This window comes from Cynoglossus semilaevis, chromosome 8 (assembly GCF_000523025.1).
Source record: "Cynoglossus semilaevis isolate Cse_v1.0 chromosome 8, Cse_v1.0, whole genome shotgun sequence".
In the NCBI taxonomy this organism is placed as follows: Eukaryota; Metazoa; Chordata; class Actinopteri; order Pleuronectiformes; family Cynoglossidae; genus Cynoglossus; species Cynoglossus semilaevis.
The window spans coordinates 1,610,368-1,627,267 of record NC_024314.1 but is presented as its reverse complement, the minus strand read 5'-3'; the positions used below and the strand labels follow the sequence as shown (position 1 = coordinate 1,627,267).

At 41.5% G+C, this 16,900-nt stretch overlaps 1 protein-coding gene across 1 annotated transcript in view; it reads left to right on the top strand.

Moving 5' to 3' along the window:
* LOC103381477 (SH3 and cysteine-rich domain-containing protein 2-like) overlaps positions 1-14,128 on the top strand; it is an 18,316-nt gene extending 4,188 nt beyond the window's left edge. The window contains exons 2-11 of the mRNA XM_008313824.3: positions 3,543-3,918; positions 4,734-4,828; positions 7,981-8,065; positions 8,214-8,326; positions 8,438-8,501; positions 9,457-9,512; positions 9,620-9,708; positions 11,069-11,120; positions 11,867-12,004; positions 12,224-14,128. Of these exons, the coding sequence (XP_008312046.1) occupies positions 3,543-3,918; positions 4,734-4,828; positions 7,981-8,065; positions 8,214-8,326; positions 8,438-8,501; positions 9,457-9,512; positions 9,620-9,708; positions 11,069-11,120; positions 11,867-12,004; positions 12,224-12,322 (1,167 nt within the window). The 3' untranslated portion in view covers positions 12,323-14,128. The remainder of the gene's footprint in view (positions 1-3,542; positions 3,919-4,733; positions 4,829-7,980; positions 8,066-8,213; positions 8,327-8,437; positions 8,502-9,456; positions 9,513-9,619; positions 9,709-11,068; positions 11,121-11,866; positions 12,005-12,223) is intronic.
* The last annotated feature ends 2,772 nt before the right edge of the window (positions 14,129-16,900 follow it).

Sequence of the window (16,900 nt, the reverse complement as noted above, 5' to 3'; positions counted from 1 at the left end):
ACACTTTAATCATTAATTTATCCAGGCAGTCCAACAACAGCCTATTTATAGAAGCCTTCACCAAACATCTCTCTCTACTGTGCAGAATTTTTATGACCAGGAACAAGGTCACATCTCCTTTTCTCTTCCACCCCGTGTTCTATTGGATTTAAAAACTAGGGTTGGCCGATATTAACTTTCCGCTGATATTTCCAATATCAACCAATACTGATATGGGCCTGGTAATATTTATTTATTTATCTGTACAAACCACTGTATCACTATGTGATTAATTAAAATGAGCTGCAATGCTGCCATCTAGTGACTTTCACTTTAATATACAGCGGTTTATCCCCATAAATATCTTTAGAGCAAATCTCAGCAGTCATTGGGACTTAAACTGGCCCACGGGCCTTAGTTTGTAGACACTTGAACATTTCTTTCAGATATCTGCAGGATAACTTTCCTCAGCTCTAATGTGTAGGTGAACAAATCATACTTCAGTAGGCGTTATTTCTATATGATGTACGATGTGACGGTGTCTCAGTAGGCGTTATTTCTATATGATGTATAGAAATCGGGGGGGTTCATGTATCTCAGTATTTCCGTCTTATCTTGTCACCTGTGTGCAGTCCGTCCCTGACGGATCAGGTTATGTTCCATGACCAGGTTTGTGGACACAAAAGTCTCATCACCAACAGCAATTGTTGACTCTGATCTGTGTCACTTCAGTCTGTTGATAATAATAAGACAAACAGCTGTGACATGAATAAAAAAAAGGTCATTTCAGAAAAAGCTTTTCTTCTGTAAACGGTGACTTTATCTGCCCACACAAGCAGCGGGACAGGCCAACAACCATCAGTCTTCCTTTATCCCTTTCCTCCTTTTGTTCTCGCCTGTTGGGGCACAGCTGTTTGTCAGTCTTTACGGCTGAAACGTATGGTGTATTTGTGCTCTTGAAATTCAGCACATCTGGTTGTGAATTCCAGCTGACAAATGGCATCTTCATGTGTTTAGACTGGCAATGTAGGCAATTCAGGTTTCAACAAATGGATTCAGTCAGAGTTGTTTTAGAGCAGGCATGGGCAAACTAAGGCCCGGGGGCCAGATGTGGCTCGTTCAGCTACTTAATCCGACCCACCAAACTTTTCCAAATTATATAAATTATTTATATTATCATTATACTTCCCTGCAATACCCATGTTTCCCCAATAGATGGTGGAGAAAATGATAAAAACTTTTTAAAATTTTAGCCTTTATGCCTGACTTTTACATGTTATTTATCTTAGTTCACACGAACGCTCCATCTATCGGCTCCTGACCCGCCCCTGTTCAATTTTAGGACAAGCGAGTCAGAAAGATATACTACTAGAAGTTTAGTAGTGATAAAAGTAGATTGTGATTAATTGGGATCGGAATTTATGATGATTAATGGATAAATTGTTAATTAATAGTCCCTAATTTTTACCAAAGAAACCTTTCTGTATATTGAGACACCAGAAAACAAATGAAGTCAATTCTTTATATTTTTATTCCATTATTGTTCCATCATATTTTTCCAGACATTTTTCTGTATTATATAAGTATATACTCCTAATATAACTCAGTAAAGTGTTATAGAGTTGTTGGATTCTGGTCATTACTGTGCATCTTCGCGGTGGCTTGTCAAACTTATTTGAAATCAAAGCGTAGAGTTGCTGTGTCTTCACGCTCGTTTCATCGTCGCTGCTTTAATTGCTGTAAAAGCTGGAGGCGCTTCATTGACCTGATGGATTACCAGTGGTGTGTGTTCCACAGCAGAGTAAACAGAGGCGGTCTTTCAGAGGCAGGAAGATGAACAAAGTCAGTGAAGTTAGAAATCTAATAGAGAGGAACATCCATTACTGAATGGGCCACTGGTCGAGCCAAGAGAGAGCCATTAAGGAAAGCATGGACTCAGCTCCCAGAAGACAACATTTATGAGCGGCCCTCGCTAATAGGTCAACAGAGACGGGTCTCTTCATCACTCAGACTAATTGGCATGTGTGAAGCCGCAGCCTTAAGAAGAAAAAGAGGAACCTGCTCGATTTTATTGACCACATTTTCTGCCAAAGACTGCAGATGGCTACGGGGGCTGATTTCAGCGCTCGGAGGTGCAGTGCACATGATGAGGTCACTGTCGTCTTACACATGCAGTAGCTGAACATTTAAATAACGCCATGAAGTTGTACTCTTACCTGTGGGCAACAGTTTGATCAGTGTATCTTGACATCCCTGTCTTGACTTTCTAAGTCAGCTGTACAGATGCTGCAGTTGTCCCTCTTGTGGGACAAGAGACGAGAGGCAGTTATTCAGTCGCACCTATTTCATCCCTGTCCTCTTATACCAGACATTTGGGTCCGCGGTGGCTATAATTACTCTATGGGGGGCACCATCAAGTCCCTGTAATTGTTTGTCATTATCTGTCCCGCTTTATTGTTGCCAGAGGTGGCGATGCCAAGCATGTGGGTAATAGAAGCAGGCTGGGCCAACAATAAACACAGTGTTTGCCATGCATCACTGCCCGGATCAAACGTGAAGGTAGAGGGCGCTCAATAAAACTAATCAAATGGGAATTTTAAGGTGTATTGATTGGGTGGATCCAAGAAGTGGAAGGAAGAAGAGAGGAGAACAGGGGGAGGGATTGGAGATCAAAGGCCAGCTTTCAAGGGCAAGGGTAGATGGGAGTGTGTGTGTGTGTGTGTGTGTGTGTGTGTGTGTGTAGAGAGAGAGGGTGGAGGCCAGGAAAGTTCTGTTTTTCTCCTGAACTGTGCACACAGCTTCTCAAACGTGTTCCTTTTAGAGGACGAGAGACACAGTGTTGTTCCTGCAGGAGAGTAGAGACGATGGTGAGTTGATCAAGTTGTTATCAAGTGAGGCCTCACTGTTTATTTTAATCACATTTTGTTTACAAGATTAGACTGTAGTTTCTGTAATTCTGCATTTGTGTTTGAGCCCTAGTTTACAGTGTTCATCAAATATATCAAAGTATTTGGTTTTGTTGAACTCCGAGGTTACCTTGTTTTTCCACAATACACTGTATTAGACCTATATTACTAGGTTTTCTCGATACCTTAATTATTTTCAAATGTGACTAGCAAGTTGCTTTTTGAATGCTAATGTGTAAAGGAAATACTTATGCTTGAGAAAATATTTTTCAATACCTGTCTGGTCGCAGTACTTCAAAATTGACTATGCACTACGTTTGAATTCTTTCTCAAATTTTGCAAATGAAAATGTGATCGTTTCAAATAATTTGAAGAACGTAATGCAAATTAGCACGTCTGAAATGCTGAATCGTTGCCCATCATTGGTTTAAAACCAAACGGATGAACCTAAACCCGTGAATCTGCAGGGGGTTTTTTTTATCAAAGAGACAATGTCAGCAGAACAAGAGGGAAGATAATTTTGATTTGGATTGTGAAAAAAAAAATGCAAACAAGTCTTTGAGGAATGATAATTTTCGCACATCCTGGGAATATTCCTTAATCATACACATGTAGGAACAAACCACTGACATGTTTGTTTGTTTGTTTTTGTCTCAGTTGCAGAGACTGAAGCGCTCCCTCTCCTTCAAGTCGGTCATGCGCAGCAAAAGCGTGGACAACTTTTTCCAGCGCAGCAACAGCGACCCCCGCCAGCCCCCGGCTGTCATCACCACCGCCCCACTTCAACCGACTCCTCCCTGCTTCCCTGAGGCCGCGCCCATGTACGAGCACTCACCCTGCCTGTCCCCCAACGTCAGTCCCAACCCGTCTTTGTCGTCGCAGTCCTCCGCCATCAGCCCCTCGCTGTCCGTCACTCCAAACACTCAGCCAAAGACCCAGGCCCAGCCGGTGCAGACACTGAAGACCCACTGTTTTCAGGAGCACGTCTTTCGCAGGTCCACCAGCTGCCAGCGATGCAAACACATGATCCATGGTAAGTCTACAAAGTATATTAAATATTTATTATTCTTTATATTTAATGAAATATAATGTTACAAAAAATATCCTGAACATGGAGTTTTTGTGTATTTTTTTATTTCAAATTTCATCAAGTGGACCGGATTGAACTGCCTAGCGGGCCAGTTTTTGGCCCCCGGGCCTTATGTTTAACATCCCTGGTCCAATTATCACTACACTGGGTTGAGACGTCTGGGTGTCTAAAAAAAATCATTTCAGGTTGCCAAAAATACCACGAGTTGACAATACTATTTTCTCCTTGAACTTTGCCAGCTGGTTCAGATGGAGGCATCTTTTTTTTCTTTATATTTTAAGACTAATCATTAGAACTGATGTTATAGAAAACGTATCAGCTGCAAGATAAATAATAGCTGACGCATTGATTTTTTTATTTTTTATTTTATGATCCCTTCGGCATCTTCAGCAGGTTCTCAGGGTCACCGCTTTTCCGACCTTTGACCCGACAACAGTCCTACAGACTAAATTAGGCGTCACCTGCAAAATGTGGAGTGTAGTTAGTTCCTTCCATATTTTAGCTGATCTCAGCTGCCGCCACCATCTCTGCAGTGGCCTTCTTTAGTTCTTTAGGTGCAAAGACCCACTTTCTGCAAGAAATAGGGCACCAGCAGTGGAAGAATGAGCAGCGTTTGACACTAATGTTTAACACATTTTTATATCTTCAGCTTCACTTGTATCATCACGTAGTAAAAAATAAAAATCTTTTTACATTTGTTTTAACCATGTCAGAAAATTTCAAAGTAAGATTAAAACTTAGATTTTTACCTTTTACAGGAAACTCCAAGCAGGGGCTGCGATGCAAGGCCTGCAAACTCGCTGCCCACCTCTGGTGCTCGTCGGAGCTCTCCCAGCTTCCCTGCAATGGCAAGGTATGAACACTAGAGACTGACTTTACGATCAGAAAACAAGCCCATGTTTTCTTCGCTTTATGAGTTGCTGGTACCATAGATTAACAAAATAAAATAGATTAATAAAATAATCTGCATTGCTGCCATCTAGTGGATTTCACTTTCTCATACAGCCGTTTTTCCCCAAAATTATTTTTAGGGCACACTAAAAATAATAAAACATCTTCATTGTCGGAGGAAAACTGACAACGGTTCCTTCATTGTCGGAGGAAAACTGACAACGTTTCTTACAGATATTATATTATTATGCTAATATCGGGCCGATAACATTGGTCGGCCGATATTATCGGACATCCTTAAACATAGTCCAAAATGTTTGATGTTCTATTGTCTCTTGAAGTATTAGTAACTCTTTACTGTCTTATTTGTATTGTTTAAACTTGTTGTTTTCACATTTTTGTGTTTTATGTGTTTTTTAAAAATAATTATGGGAATTTAACCGTGTTGAGGCAGAACCGGAACGTATTGCCAGTAGAATTAAAAACAACAGCCTCTGGATGCTGTAATTGTCTTTCGGTCTCTTGGCATCGCTCTTAGTCCCGGTTATATGCTTAGCCTCAAAGCCTCTATCGTGCTAACGGAGAATAAATCCCTACTCAAAGCGGCAAGCACCAGAAGCACCACTGCTATAAATGGAATGTGGATTGACTGACGCTTTGCAAAAAATGACTAGGATGCAGCAAATGGGTGCAGGCGTCATAAAAGGCTACAATGGAGTGTAAAGGAGGAGAACAGGCAGTGGAGTTTTAATGGTCATAGTCCAGTATCTTCCTCTTTTCTCTTCCTCTCTCTTGCTACATTTCCTCTCCTCCCGTTGCAACTCGATTGTAAAATCAATGTCTCTCTTTACCAACTGCTCTGGCTAATTCAATGGGAAATTCAGTGTGTTTGATGCTCTCTACATCCCTGGAGGATGTGACACGGTGTGCTCCCAACGGGCCTTTGGACGGCGTCCTTTTCCGATCACTGCATACTCATCAAAGCATGGATTAGACGTTGAGACAGGAACCACGAGGAACTCTGATCTAAACCTTTTGTGTTCAAACAGCAGGACAGTGGACTTTGGCTTTAGGGAAGTTTGGTGCTGGCAGAAAGGAGCATTCGCATTAAAATGGCTAATCAATGTAAAAGAAACGTAAAGACTCATTATAGTTTGATTAAATGAGAGCGTCTGCTGAGCTGCACACAAAAATAACAGCCATGGCAGGGAAACACGCGGTCAGTAGCCGAACTTTTAGTCCAGCAGTCACGGACTTTTTCTTACATTCTCCGGATCTTTACAGGGCAGGGAGTAAAACAATCTCTTTTCCGATGCATGAGACCATCATCCCGTAATGCGCGCTCACTATCACCCATAGAATGAAATGTAATTAGAGAGGAAGTGTCGGGCTATCTGATGAGAACGGGAAGGTCTGCGACGCTGATGAAATCACGAGTCTCGGCTTCAGTCCAGAGCAGCTCACTTTGTCTCCGTTTGCAGCACCGGCGGAGGAGATGAGGCCGATTGTCGCTCGTTAATTCACGTAATCTGACCAAGAGATGGGATTTAACGAGTCTACCTACAGATTAGCTCTATTTCCTGTTTCCTGCGGAGTGCGTGAAGAGCAAAACAATAAAGCATAAATAATCATTAAATAGGTTTTAAAAACGGATGCTTGGTTATAGGTCTGTGTTGGAGAACTAAATATGGCTGAAGTCAATCAATAATACTTGTGGTAAATAGACAAGAGTTTTCAGTTGGTTTAAATACATCTGTTGAATGGTTTTTTAAGTGAAATAGGCATCAAATAAGTATAACGTAGTATACATTTAAAGATTTTTGTTGTATGCATAATCTGTTTTTTAATATTATTATTTTGAAAATACCAGCTAGTTCGCCCTAAAACCCTGGAGATTTAGTTTTTATTAAAAACTTAATGAAAACGTTCTAAAAAGTTGCAGCTCTTGCTTTTGTAACTGCTCGCATTGCAGTCTTTGAGGTACCTTTTACCTGTCTGCACATTTCCAGCAGAGGCCACTGCGTGTGACGCTGCATTTTCTTTTTTTTTAACATTGGAAAATGTATTATCCATTAAGGAATTGAGGAGAGAACATTGCCAGCACCGAACAGCACCCAAATCTGTAGGAGCTGCTTTTTTTTTATCTTCTAATGAAGACGGTCCGAACCCTGGAGGACAGAAATTGACTCGCATATTAAATTCAATCATCCGATGCAATCGCTTTCATATCGTATCTCATGATGAAACAGATGACAGCGGACAAGTGAAGCTGAGATAGTATCTTTAAAAACTGTTTCTATTTGCAGCACAACAACAGATGTGTCACCGTCCAAACAGGACTCTGATATCTCCTGATGATTAGTCATGTACTGGAGCTAAAGAAAGTTCTGCTGCTAAATAAGGAAACCCAATCACATCTTAAAGCTGATCACAGTACTTTCAGGAGAAGTGCGGACGGCAGAACTTGGCCTTTGATTTACCTCACCGCACAACAGACGACTTGGATAGAAAAGAAAAAAAAAATTTTAAAAAGTATATTTAATTGTCACAAAATCAATGTCGTCTTCTGCAGGTCTTCAATATAGGGTCCGCAACCTCAGGGTGGTACTTCGGGGGCTGTGAATGTTTGGTTGATTAGACTTTTATTTTTTTTGCCCAAATTTTAAAATAATACATGAACATCTGAACTCATGACTACGTTTGAGTTTAGAATAAGCCGAAGGACAGGATAAACGAATCAACTCCACAACATTTGAAGAAGATCAGAGACATACAGTATCTTGGCATAGCTTGCAGCACAAGAATACTTGAAATAAATGTTTGGGTCTGAAACAATTCAAATGAATGTAATTTTCTTTACACTCACAAGAAGATTTTAGTGTTGAAGGAGCCTCACTTATTTATCTGCATCTGTGTAATTTTCATAAATAGAATTTAATTCGATTAGACTGAAATGACATCTAGACTGCTGTTTTATACTCAGCTTTTATTACTACAGGCTCATATTTCCTTCATAAACCTCAGTGCGTTATCCTTTACTCTGCCTTGAAAAGCATTCGATTTCTCCCTTATCTTTTTTTTTTTCGTCCTTTTGTCTCACTTCTGGCCCAGCAGTCGGGGGCTTTCAAAAGAAACTTCAGCTCTCCTCTGCTGACCATCGATCCCCTGGGTGTGGTCCGAGAGGCTCCTGCTGCTCAGGGTGAGTGATTGAAGCCCAGATTGATTTATCACAGCAGCAAAAAGCTGATATCTTGACGACCTCAGGCCTTGATGCTTGACAGTCGTTATTTCACAGCTATAACTTGTACACGTGACGTTCACTCCCACCCTCCTCTGTCTGTGTACAGAAGCCGAGAACGGCACTGTTGACCCAGTATATGAAGCGCTGCGCTATGGGACATCGCTGGCTCAGATGAGTCGTTCCAGCTTCGGCAGCATCTCCGAGTCTCCCAGTCATGAGGTATGAAAGACGCAGACCCCACACCCCCCCACCCCCGACCTCCACTTGCAGTGCAACTCTGCTGACGTCAATCACAAAGGAGAATATTGACTCTGACGGTTTTTTTTCAAGGGAGAAAAACAGCAAGACAAACTAGAAAACCAGCCCATACCTGAAGAGGAACACATACCAGGAAGTAAGAAGAACCATATTACTAAAATATTCATACCCTTTACTTTATATATCGTAGTACTCTGAGCCCAATATCACTGTGTCAGTCAGGTTAAAAAGTGACAGAAGGTCCAACCATAAATGTATTTCTTTCTGTCAAACAGTTGGGAAAAATGTTATCATATACTGTAGTTCAGACACAGATTTGATAATATTAGTGATGTCCGATATTAAATTTTCGCCGATATGCCAATATTGTCCAAACACTTATTTTCCGATTCTGATATCAACCGATACCGATATAGTCCTGGTAATATTTATTTATTTATCTATACAAACAACTGTATGAGTATGAGATTAATTAAATGAACTGCAGTGCCATCCAGTCACTTCCACTTTAATATACAGCCGTTTATCCCCAAAACTATTTTTAGAGCACACATCATTTGGTGAAACCCAGAAATTGCGTTATCGGGTTTTCATTATTGGAGGAAAAACCAATAACGATTCATACAGCTATTACAAAATACGCTAATATCGGACCGATAATATCGACATCCCTAGGTAATATAATAAAGTTTTAAAAAATGAAATATTTCTACTGTAGTGGCAAAAAAGTCCAATCCAACAGAAAAAGACATTCTTACTTCGTATCTCTGTAGCGTTATGTGCTATAGTGGAGGTGGTTTTGTGCATTAGCCCGGTACTTTTTCCTTTCTGCCTTCAGTCCCAGGAGAAGGGATCAACTCTGTTTGTTCTGCTGCCACTTCACTGTTAATAACCTTCTCTTAACCTTGCCTCGGTTTGCTGCAAAGTGACTCAACCCCTCTCTCTCTCTCTCTCTCTCTCTCACTCTCACTCTCTGCACACCTTCATTTTTTTGTTGTTTTCTTTTCCCCTTCCTTTCTGTTTTCCATGTGATCAAATGTGTGTCTTTCACGTCTTCGTCTTTTTCCACATCTTTGTTTTCGTCTTTCCAGTGCTCACCCCTCCCGAAAGTGAGAAAGCTGATTCCGAAGACAGAGTCAGTCTGAAGGTGAATTTCTCGGTGAACTTCAACATTCTCTTCCCTATGACACACACACACACACACACATTTCATCCTACTGTGGCTAAAACTGTCTTTTTTTATGTGTGTGTCAGACACCCAAACAACTAGACGTCCCCTCCATCCACACCTACGTGGCTCTCTACAAGTTCCTGCCTCAGGAGAAGGATGACTTAGAGCTACGGTGGGTTTTTCTTCTCCTTTTATATTTTGTTCAATAGAGGACAACGTGTTTACCTGGCTAGAATTTACTGCTACTCACACACCATCTGTCTTCTCAGCGGTACGATCACAGGGGGGTTACAAGGTTCAGGGTGGTGGGAGGAAGAAGGGAGCGCGATGGGAGTCCAGAAGGACAGATACCTGGGAGTGTGTAACGGTCGTAAATGTCCGAGTGCGATTGTAGCTGTGGGAAAGTGCTGAGTGTGCTTTGACACCCACCACTGGTCTGGAGAATGTGCCTACACAGGAGGAGAGCTGGAGCTAGAGTGTGTGTTCACCTGGACAGAGGAGTACACTTAAATCAGATCTCAGTACTGCGTGTACGGTGTACTGTGTTCAATGAGATCCAAGGACAGTGCAGTCGAAGATTAATATACGTATGTACTTGCAGTTCATTAATGCAGTATAATTTTATGTTATGTTGTGAGAAATACAGGAGAGTGTTCACAAACCTGATCTGTATTTATCTGCACAACATGAACAGCTGTAATTCCATCCATGCATCCACATCTCCAGCTTAGTCTTTTGCAGGGATGCAGGGGAGCTGGTGCTGGAGCTGACCTTGGGCCAGTTTAGAGCAGTGGTGGCTATCTACCAATAGATGGCAAATGGAGTGCTAGTAGATCAGGAGCAATTAAAATCAAATTTAAAAAATCAATGAGATAAATATGTGCCATAGAGCTGCATATATCCCGACATATAATGTAAGAATGTCTGATATTAACCTTTTGCCGATATCCGATATTGTCCAAACACTTAATGTTCGATTCCGATATCAATCGATACCGATATAGGCCTGGTAATATTTATTTATTTATCTGTACAAACCACTGTATTGAGTCTGAGATGAATTAAATGAGCTTCAACGCTGCCATCTAGTGACTTTCACTTTAATATACAGCCGTTTATCCCCAAAACTATTTTTAGAGCACACGTCATTTGGTGAAACCCAGGCATTGCGTTATTGATAACGATTCTTACGGATACAGTATTACATAATATGCTAATATCAGCAATTTCCCATGCCCCCTATTTGTGTTTGAGAAGTACAAGAGAAGTAAGTATTGCAATATTTTAGGTAAGCAAAACCAATGCCCTTGTGTGATAGCTAGCAATGTTGCCCTACAGCAGACATTACCAACACTGTGGCATTTAAACACCTGCGTGGATGTGTTCTCTGGGGCGTTTTTATAACTTGTTGTTTTTATGTGGCCCAGCGCGGACTGGAGACCCGTCTGGGGTCTGTTCATGGCCGACAGTGTGACTGTGGCCTGTATTAATACAAGACTTCTCATGGGGTGTTTTGTCTGTTTTGAATTCAGACCCGGAGACAGGATTAAAGTCACAGACGACTCCAACGAGGACTGGTGGAAGGTAAGCTGTAAAGGCAGTGGCTAAAAATAATGTCTCTTTCCTGTTTCCTTGACAGAGATATTCATTTATTCCACGAGGTGTTCAGAGACAATGACACAAAGGAGTCTGTGGGTGTTCTTAAAGGACAGCAGGAGTGGTTGTTGGCAGAACTACTTCACATCTGAAGGAAACTGACAGCTCACAGCCATGTGTCTAATAAAGCAGCAGAGTATCTTTAGCTTTGTTTTCTATGCAAATAAAAGCTATAAAACTATAAATAAAAATAATATTTTTTGATTTAAAAATACCCAAGGGCCTATTTTGATGAACACAGACTATTTAATTAATTGGATGATGTTATTCTGGAAGGATGATATTAAAACTTTGTATGGATAATTATACCTAGAATATAGTTATCAGACGATGATGACATGCAAAACAGCAGATCCTGGACTCCTGTTGACAATATTCATTTCATTAACGGATTAGCAAATATATTCTTGAATTAACAAGTTACTCTGAATAATAAAAACATTTTAAAAATGACATATGAAGAGCTTAGATATAGAAATGTCCAGAACAAATGTTTGCAGTTTAATGATGTATAACATGATCTGAATTCACAGTGAGAAAAAGTCTAGAAAATAACAAGCAATAAATAAAATAATCATAACAATATTAGCATTCATTTGAATTCATCAGTTTGTCATTTGCTATTTTCCAAGGGCGAACGCTCACTTGTTCGTGCACGTGTCTTTGTCTCTCAGGGGAAAAGCAGAGACAAAGTTGGATTTTTCCCAGCCAACTTTGTGCATCGAGTTCGGCCCGGTGAGAGAGTATGGAAGGTCACGGCCGGTTTCCATGGCAACAGAGACAAAGGGCAGATGACTGTAAAAGAGGCCCAGGTGAACAGACGTCACACGCACATTTACACACACACACACACACACAGAGGAATACACGTGCCGTAAATGCAGTCATAAATATATGCAAATCCATCTGGAATGTTCCCCAGGTCACAGAGGGCAGCGTGCTACAGCTTCACAGTCTCTCTAATGCCTGTGTGTGCCGTCTTTCTGTCAACTCCTCTTCTCCTCAATCCCTCTTCTCCTGACCTTCCGCAGATCTGCGTGGGGAAGAGCGAAGAGGCCGACGGTTTCCTTCGCCTGACGAGTGGAAAGAAGCGAGGCTTGGTCCCGGTGAAGTACCTGATGGAGATTTGATGGCAGCACATTCCTCCGTGACACTCGTTTTGATAGAGACGTTGACTGAGGAGTGTTTACCCAACACGTGGTTGACTGCCAGCCAACCACCGCCACCTCCTCCAGAAGTGTAGGCAGCTGGAGTGGACAACTGACGCAATGTTGTAATGGACCACAGTGGCTCGGAGAGGTTGAGACAAGGGCAGGCTTATCGACAGCTACTTTTCTTTGGGGTTTTTTCTACTGTAGCACAACTGAACTCAGTGTGGTTTATTACAACTAGAAAATATGTAGCATTGCATACAAGGGGTTAAGTGGGCAGAGAGCCCGGTTACCTCACTGGCCAATTCCCACTGGCCTTCTATCTGCAAAAAAACAAACCAACAATAAAGTAATGACATTTGCGATGATGTCGAGGCCCATATTAATGAACTTTTGATCAAACTGTCTGCACTTCAATGTTCGTGGCAACAAGACGTGAGCGTGTAATAGGCTGTAGCTGTGTGTGGTAGCATCTTTTGTTCTTTAGCAGTTTGGGTTAATGAAGTTGCGTCCGCTCTTATATTTTGCAGACCTCACCTCTCTTCTCCTGGGTTACAGATTCGTAATCCGTTTCTGCTGATTTCTCTGGGAGAGATTCAGGTATTTCAATACAGCTCCACTTTGGTCAAATGAAAGTCATAACACACACGCACACACTTTATTTTGGACTGTTCTCCTGTGATCAGATTACAGTTGAGTTTTCGTGCTCCGCGGCTCTGATGTGACGAATGTCCTGCGTGCACCTCAGGGGAGCTTCTTTCTCGGTACGTCCTTCAGTCACGCTGACTTTCCACCCTCTGGTTTTAATGTTCACTCTGCTCCATGCACCTCTGAAATCAATCACCACGAGCTGCTTCCCTGTCGTCGTAGACTCTGCCTGCTTCATGGGTTTTGTGTTTTTTAATGTACAGCTTCATACGGCGGTGCGTCCCCAGCATCGTACGGCAGAAAGAAGTGCTGCGCTGACACTTTTTCTTCCTCAGAATTCACGTGGACGAGCTATAACCAAACTAAGTGTTAGTCTTATCAGCACACGTGGTGACTTATGGGTAACCGTGGAGATGTTATTGTTGCAGCAATAGGCAAAGTCACCTCCCATCACCTACGTTATTGTTCCGTAACAACAAACCCTAAGGCAGGAACACAGTGAACACACTGCCTTTGTCGCAGCAATAAGTGTAAAGACAAAGACATGACAGTATTTGTAAATAGCCTTAATAAGAAGCTTCATATATATATATATTTATATATATATATATGTATATATATATATATATATACTGACTTTGAACAACACTCTGACCTGGTTGACTGCATCTACCCAATAGTTGAGAAAGGGGGCGCTGACTTCCAGTCTAAATACAGATTCTGCTTTTGTTTTGTTTGTTTTTTTGTCAACCTTGCAGATGTATGTAATGCACCTCTCAGCCCTCTTAGCACAAACCTTTCTAAATACTATGCACAACCACTGGGGTTTTTCCACTTTATTTTAATCCGTGCTTACGTCCAGTGTCTGCTCATACACACACACACACACACACGTCGGTGTATAACTGTATCTTTGCTTTCACAATGGAAAATTCAGATTCAAACTGAATTACAGCTGCAGGAGTGTCCGCCAGGGATTCATTCATGCTCTATCAAAACATTTACCGTCAATGACTAGCGCTGACTCAGGATCAGTATTCAGGTAAAACGCCAGTACCACACTAATGCACACTACCATGCCTGATCTCTGCATGGCTAGCTGCCCCCTGGTCCTCACACCTCTCAATAAAAGTCAGATGGAACACAAACCTGTGAGTGTGTGTGTGTGTGTGTGTTCCTACTTGAAAACGTAAAGTATTATACATGTGAACGTAGATAAAGGACATGTAAAAGTTATGCATAAATGCTCAGATGCTTTTATCATTTTCTACATCATCTACTGGGGAAACGTAGGTATTGCAGGGAAAAGGCAGAAGTATAATGATAATATAAATAAATTATATCATTTGGGAAAATTTGGAGGGCCGGATTAAAAAAGCTGAATGGGCCGCATCTGGCCCCCGGGCCTTAGTTTGCCCATGCCCGGTCTATCTAGTTATCTTTGCTTAAATACCAATTGATGCACACGTTATTTGCACACATTGAAAGAAAGAGTTTTTATTTGTGAAGAAACTTACTGTACATCCGAATACCCAGCATGCATTAGTGGAGGCTTCAACTACACTATTGTGAGAGAAACATTTCTTCAATTGTGACCTAGTTCTGTAGTCAAACTTAATCGAATAAGGTTTTTGTCTCGGCAAAGAAAGCTGAACGTCAAGCTACTGGTACTCGCTTTACAAGATCGACCTCTCTCTCTCTCTCTCTCTCTCTCTCTCTCTTTATCCTGACAGCAGTTATAAGCACTTCCTAACAATCTCTCCTCTTTAAAGCTTCTTCTTCACAGCACACCCGTCAATATCTGGGGACGACGTGCATGTGTTCGGTTCAGGGCAACATTTCTACGAGGCGGGAGTCGTGGTTACGGTGTTCCTTGCCTTGTTACATTTTTAAATGATTTAGATGCGAGCTGGATGAACCAGCAGGGGGTTAGGATCACAGCACAAGGATAGAGACAGGAAGCAGAAGCATAGAAGCAGTGCAGATTCTGGGTAAAAAAAAAAATCCTTGCTTAAAATAGCACTGGATTATGCATAGAGGCAGAGAGAGGGGAAGGATTAAAGGGGACCAGAAAAGCCTTGTTGTGTAAAGGGGGGGGAGAGTCTGCACAAATGATAGAATCATTAAAAATAATCAGCCGTGCTGATCTCTGTCTAAGTCCAGTCTGCTCCTGTGTTTTTACATTCTGAATACTGTTCAGGAAGTTGCTAACACGGCACAGATTTATGAAGCTGGCGGGCTGATGCGTGACCCAGTGACAGTTGGCACGGCACGGTGTGTATAAAGTTCAGTAGGACAGACTGGAGGTCTGAGGGGAACACAGAGTCAGCACATGACTGCTTTTGTCTTGTTCCGTTGAGGATGGGGGTTATGAGATGACCTGATGTATGAGCAGGTGGTCTGAGTGTGGTGCCATTCCGGTCACTGTGTGTTCATGATGCACATGTAGACGTAGTCTGGTGTGTACCTAGAAATGAAGGTGCCATTTATCCAGGCTTCAGTTTGCCTCCAGGTCTCAAGGATCTGGTTTCATGAACCACTTAATGCTTTATAGTGTTACCTTGTGGCCACTGAGAGTCAAGCCGCAAAGACCAGTTCATGACCTGAGGTAAGGGTTAGTAAAGGTTAACATTATATCATAACGTTGTAACTAACATATTCATAGGTTATTTAAGGTCATACTGTATTACATTTCTTGACTTCAAAAACCTGACCCTCTCTTCCTTGTCAAGTAGTGATGTCACCTCATCTTATTGTCACAAACCTTCGCGACCCAAGTCAATAGACATTATTCGTAAACTCCTGGGAAACATGATGAGAGACGACCCAGAAAAATCCTCTTGCGACCCACCTGAGAGTCTGTTGTTAATCTGTACAGATTCAAAAATCACACTGGGCCCTGGGTCCGTCACATACGTTTCTACAGAATATAGATTGGTGATTTATTACCTGGATACAGTCCATAAATTACCATTTGTGCAAAGTTTAAGACATTGATTGAGTCAATAATCCTTGCGACTAAATGACTGATGGAGTGGCTACAGCTGGTCAACATTTAATTGATTTTTTTTTCCTTGACAATTGTTGAATAGATTTTTGCTTTGATTTAATTGATCCTCACCTCTTACAGTTAGCCATTTTAGATAGACGGTAACCTTGTTGTAATGAAAAAAACAAACAAACAAAAAAACAGATAAAATGCTTTAATTTTTCATGTTTGATTGAGAGAATAATTCTCAGAGACCCAAAGCAGACTGTGCCTTGTTGCGTTATGTCACAGATGGTTCTTTTACAAAGGCCCAACATTGAAAATCCAATTACGGACTAATCACTTCATCGCCGCACCACAATCAGGACAATCATGTTTTTGAAAACTTGAACCACACACTGATTTTCCTCTCTGTACCTTTCAGCTCCTCTTCACCTTATGGTTGTTGATCTCTCGAGTCAAACACAGCAAATTGACGGCGGTCAAGTGGCCAGTCGATCCAGAAGGTCATAAGGACAAGTCCGTACTGGAGGAGAGTGGAGTGTTTTTGAAGTGCTTCACTGTTGTTTTAGATCAAAACGGTCTGAAGGATGCAGATTATGTATTTATTTTAGCAGCAGTACTCCAGGCTCTCCGCTGATTGTTTTGCAAAACACTGTAATTTGCCATGTCCTAGAGTGATTTCAATCAGGAGTGGCTGTTGACTAGCACCACAGCGACCTACTTTTGCTTCTCCAGACATATTGATTATGTGTCGTCTCTCACAGGATGGACAGTGAAAACAGCTGCAAGTATGTTTGTTTTTTCTGAACAAACCATAGTTCTTCTCTGGCTTTGCTTCGTTCCTTCCAAACTTCCCTGCCTTTAAATGGTGTCCACATCAAATGTCTTGAAAGCTAGTTCAAAATCTCTTTCAAGTC